The following is an 8952-nucleotide window of genomic DNA, read 5'->3' as shown; positions in this document are numbered from 1 at the left end:
TTCCCTCCTCCCGAGCGGGGCTGCCGGGAGGGAAAAAATGCCTGGGTTGCTACGCTCGGTGACGACAAACACCGCTCGATTTTTCATTGGCGGTTAGCCGCCGGGTCCGTCCCCGGAAGCACGAGGGAGAAATCTGACCCTGTCTCTGGGATTGGTCCTAACGATAGGCTCGCCGGGGAGCAGAGGCGGAATGTGATTGGCAGGGCGGGCGAGCGGCCGCACAGGATTGGCGCGCACGGCGTCGCGGTGCATTGTGGGAGGGGAAAAGCTGCAGCAGCGCGGAGTAAGGGGCCGATGGCGGCCATAGGCGTCCACTTGGGTTGCACCTGCGCCTCTGTGGCCGTGTATAAGGTGGGCCGCGCTGGGGGGGTTGGGGGCCTCCGCTGGGGGGGCGGAGCCATCTCCGGTGCTGCACCGCTGGGGGGGCGGGGTGCCGGGGTCACCGTTGACAGGACCCCTGTGGCCACGGTGCGTGTGCGGCACAGTCAGGGGCCCGGGCTGACTAACCCCTGGGCAGCCCAGCAAGGGACGTGACACCTCCCTCCCTTGGTGTCTCTGTGGGGCCCGCGTTACACGGGGGCACTTGGGGGCAGTTCTCTGGGCGGGACCGGGCCGTACGGGGCACCTCACGCTGGCCTCACAATGTGCCAAAAAGCAGTTCTGGCGTCAGTTGCTGTTAGCAGCAGAACTGTTCAGTGGAGGCATTTAACTATTAACGCTCAAGAAAAAGATTTTTGGAGTCATTGTAGATCCGCTCAATGTGCAGCAACAGGCAAAAAAAGGAAAAAAAAACAGAATGTTGGGAATCATTAACAGAGGGATAGATAATAAGACAAAATATCATATTGCTTCTATATAAATCAATGGTACGCCCACATCCTGAATGCTGCGTGCAGATGTGGTTGCCCCATGTGAAACATGATATATTATAGGGATCGGCAACCTTTGGCACATGGCCCACCAGGGTAAGCAGCGTGGAGGGCCGGGCCAGTTTGTTTACCTGCTGCATCCACAGGTTCAGCTGATCGCGGTTTCCACTGGCTGCGGTTCGCCGTACCAGGCCAATGGGGGGATGCGGGAAGTGGCGCGGGCCAAGGGATGTGTTGGCCGCCGCTTCCCGCTGCCCCCATTGGCCTAGAGTTGTGAACCGCAGCCAGTGGGAGCCGCAATCTGCCGAACCTGTGGATGCAGCAGGTAAACAAACTGGAAGGTTGCCGATCCCTGATATATTGGAATTAGAAAAGGTTCAGAAAGGGGTAACAAAAATGATTAGGCATATGGAATGTCTGCCATATGAGGAGAAATTAATAAGACTGGGACTTTTCAGCTTAGAAAAGATGACTCGGGGGGGGGGAATATGATTGAGGTCTAAATAATCATGACTGGTGTGGAGAAAGTAAATAAGCAAGTGTTACTTACTCCTCATAACACAAGAACTAGAGGTCACCAAATGAAATTAATAGGCAGCAGGTTTAAAACAAACAAAAGGAAGTTTTTTTTCATGCAATGCACAGTCAGTCTGTGGAACTCTGCCAAAGGATGTTGTGAAGGCAAAGACTATATAACCGGGTTTAAAAAAGAACTTCATAAGTTCATGGAGGATAGGTCCATCAATGGCTATTAGCCAGGATAGGCAATGATAGTGTCCCTTAGCCTCTGTTTGCCAGAAGCTGAGAATGGGCAACACGGGATGGATCACTTGATGATTACTTGTTCTATTAATGCCCTCTGGGGCACCTGGCATTGGCCACTGTCAGAAGGAATCTGGGCTAGATGGACCTTTGGTCTGACCCACTATGGCCGTTCTTATGTTCCCAATAGAGTATCTTGCTCTGCAGGATGGAATGATGAAATACTAAACTCACTCATAGAGCACAGGTTTTTAATTGGCACCATTGGCTGTGTTTGGTAATAAATGTTGATGCTACATATTTCATTGCTAAGGTAGGTATGTTAATATTTCACTGAATGACTTCTCTCTACCTTTGGATGGTATATTTTGTTTTTAGGATGGCCGTGCAGATGTGGTTGCCAATGATGCAGGTGATAGAGTCACACCAGCTGTTGTTGCTTACTCAAAAAATGAAGAGGTAATTTTTTTTCTCACTAGCAGTTTTTGGCAGAGAGGAATGTCCATTTTTTATTTCATAATTTCTTTTCCATTTTGCAGGTTGTTGGTTTGGCAGCAAAACAAAGTAGAGTAAGAAATATTGCAAATACAGTAGTGAAAGTAAAGCAGATTCTTGGGAGAAGGTAAGTGAATAGATACGAAAGAAAATATTTCATTTGAGGAGTGTGTGTGTGTGTATATTAAAAATTGTGGATGTAAATAGCAAATGCTTATTTAACTCATATCTGTTTACAAGTCTTCTCACTAAAGCTGGTCTGCTAATGATATATATATATATAATTTAAGATCTAAAGGTTAATCAATTTAATAATCTGGCTTTGATAAGAGAGGTCACTACATCCCAAAAATTCTCTCTGGTAGTTTCCTTTCTTTAATGAACTGTGGAATAAGAAGTTAGAGACTTTGAATATTATTTGCCTGCATTTGTTTGCAGAATCAAACTAGAATAAGACTTTGCCAATTAATCCTCACACTTCATAACTTGCCCAAAATAATGGTGGGTTTGGCCTACTTGTCAACTGTAGTGAGGGCTCTTATTGCCAAGACTTCTGTATTTGTATGCAGAAAACGTTACAAAGGTTAAAATATGCTGCAGTGCATTTACTGAATTATTACCTTGAATTTAAAGTAAAGTACAAGTAAATCCAGAAATTAACAAAGAACATCTTGTGAACTACAGTGAACACAAGAATCATTCATCATTGCAAATTATCAGAGTTCTACTTTATTTGGTTTTAGTCCTGCCTAATAAAATACCCAACCGTGTAATCAGAGAGGTGACAAATAAGTCAGCAAGAAAGATTTGTAACAAATTAAAAACAAATTAAAATTCTTTATGGCAGGTTGAATGAGAGAATCTACCTGTGTATAGTCTGATTTTTATTTTATTTTCCTTCTGGTGTAGAATTTTAACAGTTAAACTTTCACTCATCTTTTAGAATAAGTTAATCAGCTTGTAACTGCTATGATTATTTACAATTGATATAACAAAAATTATATTGAAATATGGTCCTGAAATAAAAATGATGTTGAATGCAGAAGATTGTATTTTTTATCCATGAGGGTAGCATTAAGTAAATAAGTTACAGGTATTTTTCCAGGGTGCACTTCCTTTTCTTTTTTTAAAATGTAATTTAGGCTTTGTCTGCGCTCCGCACCTTTTAGCGACACAGCTGTGCTGCTAAAAGGTGCGCAGTGTAGCTGAGCAAAGCGCTCCTGACGACAAAGCACTGTTCACACCGGTGCTTTTCGTCGGTAAAACTTTTGTCGTTCGGGGGTGTTGTGTGTTGTTGTTTTTTTAAACACCCTTGAATGACAAAAGTTTTGCCGACAAAGTTCCAGTGTAGATAAAGCCTTAGAAAAGTTGCCCCTTTCTCTTGGGTTTTTCCATGACAAGGGTGGAGCCCCAGACCTGCTGTTTATTAATAGTAATTGCAACAGGAGTTTTGACTAAAATAAATAAAATACAAGTGGACCACATAGACTGAGTGTCATAAGCTGAAAAAATAAACAGCTAGATAGGCGGAACCACACATCCAATGCCACCTGCAAAATTATCACTCTTAATTTGCTTTGACAGCCCTGGTGACCCACAAGCTGAGAAGTATATTGCAGAAAGCAAATGTCCAGTAAGTGTGATCCAATTTCTTTTTTCTCCCTAGAGTTGAAAAAATTTGCATTGATTCCATCATTTATTTTAGTATCATAAACACCTCATTACAGTGTCTTAGTGATCAGACCCATATGGCACAATCTGAAGCTCTACAGGACACCATGTGTGATAGAAGCTTCTTTTTTAATGAGAGAGGTTTTGCTATATTCTGCTTCAAACCCTCTATTTGTCCCTCTCTTGTGGAGTTAGAGACATCCATTATATGTGAGTTCTCCCTTGGGTAATATGTCTGAACGAGAACTCCAGAGAGGGTGATTCTTTAATGCAGTCAAAGAGAAAGTTACTATCTTTTAAAAACATTATAAATAAATGCAGAAAACGCTCAGCATAGGAAGCATGAAATTAAAAATGTTTATTACACAAGCAACCACATTACTGAATCTTAAGATGGAAACCAAATTAGACATAAACATTAATTTTCATTACAAACAAAATGAGTCTTACCATTTCACATGCACATATGTTGGCTTTATTCTTAGGTCACTGAGAAGAATGGAAAACTCCAGTATGAAATAGATAACAAACTTGTTTGCCCAGAAGAAGTTGCAAAACTCATATTCAGTAAAATGAAAGGTAAATGGGGAGTAAATTGGGAGTAAATGGGGAGTAAATTTAAAAGTTATCAACACCTTCGCTATATTAAGCCACCTTTTTAAAATAGTAATATTTTAATCAACATGTTCTGCCTCTGTTTGTAAACAGAAACTGCTCAGTCTGCTTTGGGTTCCGATGTCAATGATGTGGTTATTACTGTACCATTTGAGTTTGGAGAGAACCAGAAAAATTCCCTTGGGTAAGAAGAATGACTTCTCTTTTCACTTAGATGCAGGGGGATTGCTGATGGGTAAGGTCCTACCAAATTCATGGTCTGTTTTGGTCAGTGTTGTGGTCCTAGGATTTAAAAAACCGTAAATGTCATGATTTCAGCTATTTAAATCTGAAATTTCACGGTGTTGTATTTGTAGGGCTCCTGACCCAAAAGGGAGTTGGGGGCGGAGGGAGTATCATAAGGTTCACACACACAAGCTTCACATTGGGTCAGGACCCCCCATTTGAGAAATGCTGGTCTCCCCTGTGAAATATGTATAGTATAGGGTAAAAGCACACAAAAGACCAGATTTCTTGGAGGGAGACCAGATTTCATGTTCCTTGATGCGTTTTTCATGGATGAGAATTTGGTAAGGCCCTACTGATGGGATATGGAGACTTCCATATCTGGACCCCAATCCTGTAACTAATAGTGCATGGGCAGGTTGCTGTGCATCTATGGAGCCTTCACAGGTGTAGCAGTCGGACCGTCCACTAATGATTACAGGATTGTACACATGCATCCGACGAAGTGGGTATTCACCCATGAAAGCTCATGCTTCAATACGTTTGTTAGTCTATAAGGTGCCACAGAACTCTTTGCTGCTTTTACAGATCCAGACTAACACGGCTACCCCTCTGATAGTTACAGGATTGGAACCCCAGTTTGCTGGTTCAGAATTGTTAATTCGAATTTGGTTATTACACACCGGTAATAACCAGGGGTAGAATCCTGGCCATGTTGAAGATAGTGGGAGTTTTGCTACTGACTTCAATAGAAAAGACTTCACCCCAGAGGTTTTATCACCTGGTGATTGTTGTGTTCCACTTGAAATGCAAATTACATTGGTGCTGTTCCTCCTTAAGTTTTTACATCACAAATCTGAGCATCACAATTGGCACCAAATAGCACCTTTATGGGCGATCTTACCAGGGAGGTTAGATGCTGTATGAGTATGGAGACTGAACTCTTATCCCACCATGCTAGGTTTGAGGCATGCTGGCAGGACAATACAGGGCCACTTGCTGTACCACTGTTTATTCTTGTAGAGGTTCTCTCTCTCCAGGGCTGTCAGTCCTTTTTATATTACACAAGTAAAAGTCATTTTAAAAAAAAACAAAGTATTTTACTATAAGTTGAAATGCTCCAGCTTTTAGATTTAAAAAAAAATCAGATGCCAGATATCTATTAAAAATCCCTTTGGACAGTAAGCATTGTGAGTCTTAAACCAGCGAATGGTTTTTAAGAGTCGTTGAGCAAAGTGCTTCTGAGGTTTTAGTGTTACTCAGAACATTTCGAACTCGCCAGTTAATCTGAGAGAGGCTAAATTAGTTCAATGGCTATTACAAGATGCATATTGGAGTGTGTCAAAATGACTTAGAACTGTACTTCTGTTTCAAGCATAAAGGTAATAGACTTTTACTTGGAAGAGATGAATTGTAGGAGTTTCAGAGACATTGAATTTTCAAGAGAGTGATTTTTTTTTTTGATTTTTTTTTTGAAGCAGTCAAGGTGATTTGGATCAGATACAAAACCAAACTTTCCTGCTATATCAGTGCTCAGAACAGTTGATGGGGATTTTTTCTGGAATGTTATCAGTTAGATTTTGTTCTTAAAGTTAAAACTTCTGCTGTCAAATAAAACAGCCAATTTCACTTTGTTATATTTTGGGTCAGAGACTCTAATGCATTACAATACATTTTTCCTTGACACTTCATATATACAATTAAGGCAGTAACAATTTGCATTATAGACAGGACTTTTAATAGTGTTCCTTGACTAGGCCAAAACCTTGAAAATATCATATTATATCCGGGTAACATGGCTCTGTGGTATATGTGCATTGATGAGGCCTCACTAATATGTACCATTACAGTAAGTGAAATGCAGACCTTTAGCTGTGTTGTGTCTTATCACAGGCAAGCAGCTGGGGCAGCTGGATTTAATGTTCTGAGATTAATTCATGAGCCATCTGCAGCTCTCTTGGCATATGGAATTGGACAAGATTCACCCACTGGGAAAAGGTAAAATGCTTTTATCTTATTTCATGTGCTTTTTAAAATAGATTTAACTGTGGTTGCTTGAAAACTGGAGGTTTGATAAACAATAGTGGTGTAATTATTAAGGCTTTATTATGACTATAAAGGGGAGATGTCATTGTATTGCCATAACAATAAATGCAAAAATCATAACTTTGCTAGGAAATGCCCAGGGTACACAATATTATAGTTAACATTAAAGTTTGTCATTGGAATTTGAAAAGTTTTTATAGCCTTCATTTTCAATACAGATTTGTTTTAAATTACTTACGTGACTTTGAACTGATAACCATAATTAAAAACCCATACTGTGCTACACTGGATATGGAGAAAAATATGTTCAAAAATTAAGTCTTGCTCAGTAGTGAGCTGTGATTGGATTGACAAAAGAGCATGCCTACTTAACTTGAAAATAAAAACCAAAATGTAAGTCAATTTGTTATGGAAGTCATGGCAATAGTAAACATGTTACTGTTCTATCCAAATTTTAAGTTAATATATGTAACTTCTGTTACATGAGTGTTCAAGTGCTGGACAAAATTAAAAAGTTGAGATCTGCCTAAGCGTCTATTTTCTATCCTGCTGTAAGTATAACTAGGGCTTGTAACTGCACGTAGATGTTAGTTCCCAGTTATGCTCTGTTTAGTCATAGGCGGCTTACTACTGGTAAGCGTGCTATCAACTATTCTATTTCTTGGGGGAATACTGTAAAATAATAGCCATAGATATGATAGATGTATATATTTCAGTACTTCCAATCAAATGTTATTGATAAGCAATTTAAAAAACTTAATTTATATTGTGTGTATGTGTTTACTTAGAAAAAATGAGTATGAGGAAATGTATATATTTTACTGATCTAGTTTTCAGGTGTTGTTTGTTGTTTTGTTTTTTTTAACCTGGCAGCAATGTGTTGGTTTTTAAGCTTGGAGGAACATCGCTCTCTGTGACAGTTATAGAAGTAAATAGTGGAATATATCGTGTTCTTGCCACAAACACAGATGATAGTATAGGTGGTGTCTGTTTCACAGAAGCCTTAGCACAACATTTAGCTTCTGAATTTCAGAGGTAAGTGCTGAATATTTTACAGCTACAGAAAAACATACATTGCTATTAATGTTAGGACTACCTTTTTTAAAATTCTCTGCAATGCCCTGTTGTTGAAATAAGCTATGTTGCAAGGGATGTTGCTTGTTACTCTGAGACAATACTAAATCAGTGGGCACCATGCTTCTGGATGTGCCATCTTCTAGATAAGACGTAAAACCAATGTTCTCACCAATTATGATCTTCCAGGTTGTAAATTAAGCTCTTCAGGGCAGGGACTGTCATTTGCTGTTTGTGAGGTGCCTTGCATGGTAGGAACCTCCACCCGGTTGAAGGTCCTAGGTCAGTGGTTCTCAAACTTTTGTACTGGTGACCCCTTTCACATAGCAAGCCTCTTAAGTGCGACACCCCCTTATAATTTAAAAACACTTTAAAATATATAAACACTGTTATAAATGCTGGAGGCAAAGTGGGATTTGGGGTGGGGGCTCACAACTCACGACCCCCCCCATGTAATAACCTTGCGACCCCCTGAGGGGTCCCGACGCCCAGTTTGAGAACCCCTGTTCTAGGTGCTACCACCATATAAATATTGACTAATAATCCCATGCACTTCAGCAAAAGTAGGATATGGTGAATTCTAAGTTCCAGATGGATAACATTCATTTTCTGACTCAAACTGGTGTGCAGTGTTGCTATAAGCTTTTTTTTTTTTTTTAAATACAAGGTGTCTCATTCCAGCTCTGAGCTGTTGGAGTGTTTTGGTTTGGTTTTAAATAATGGCAGCTTGTATTAAGAAGTTGGTGAAGCAATTGCTATATATTGTTCCTAATCACTTAGTCAAGTTTATAGAATGCGTTGAGATCTTTTGGATGAGATTGTCACAACTTCTGTTTAATGTTTTTCTATTTCTTGAAACAACCCTGATGATTGAACTTTAAATTGATTAGCTTCAGGCATCTTTTTCCCATATTACATTCATTTAGGTAAGGAGATTGTTCTGAGGAGAGACTGGTGACATCTGTAGTTGTTAAAACACTGATTCCTGGCTTTCCCCAAATAGCACTGTAGAATGTGTCCTTTGCTTGAATTTGAAGCAGACATTTTGCTTTGTACATGTTGAATGTCATTCAGTGTGGCATTACAAGAATAATTTACTGAAGAATGGGGAAAGGAGCCACTTTAATACTAACCTCTTGAAAGCATTAATGTCTAACGTATTATGTCTAAAACAGTTTCTCAGTCACCCTAAAGA

General features: G+C 40.0%; 1 protein-coding gene across 1 annotated transcript in view; it reads left to right on the top strand.

Moving 5' to 3' along the window:
• The first annotated feature begins 103 nt into the window (after positions 1 to 103).
• Positions 104 to 8952, top strand: part of HSPA14 (heat shock protein family A (Hsp70) member 14) — a 16321-nt gene continuing 7472 nt past the window's right edge. Inside the window, exons 1-8 of the mRNA XM_039519325.1 lie at positions 104 to 351; positions 2010 to 2090; positions 2171 to 2253; positions 3711 to 3759; positions 4283 to 4376; positions 4506 to 4596; positions 6531 to 6635; positions 7557 to 7718. Coding sequence (XP_039375259.1) covers positions 295 to 351; positions 2010 to 2090; positions 2171 to 2253; positions 3711 to 3759; positions 4283 to 4376; positions 4506 to 4596; positions 6531 to 6635; positions 7557 to 7718 — 722 coding nt within the window. The 5' untranslated portion in view covers positions 104 to 294. The remainder of the gene's footprint in view (positions 352 to 2009; positions 2091 to 2170; positions 2254 to 3710; positions 3760 to 4282; positions 4377 to 4505; positions 4597 to 6530; positions 6636 to 7556; positions 7719 to 8952) is intronic.

Source organism: Mauremys reevesii, linkage group 1, assembly GCF_016161935.1.
Source record: "Mauremys reevesii isolate NIE-2019 linkage group 1, ASM1616193v1, whole genome shotgun sequence".
Lineage (NCBI taxonomy): Eukaryota > Metazoa > Chordata > Testudines > Geoemydidae > Mauremys > Mauremys reevesii.
Note: the sequence above shows the minus strand (reverse complement) of the source record. Positions and strands in the feature narration are given on the sequence as shown.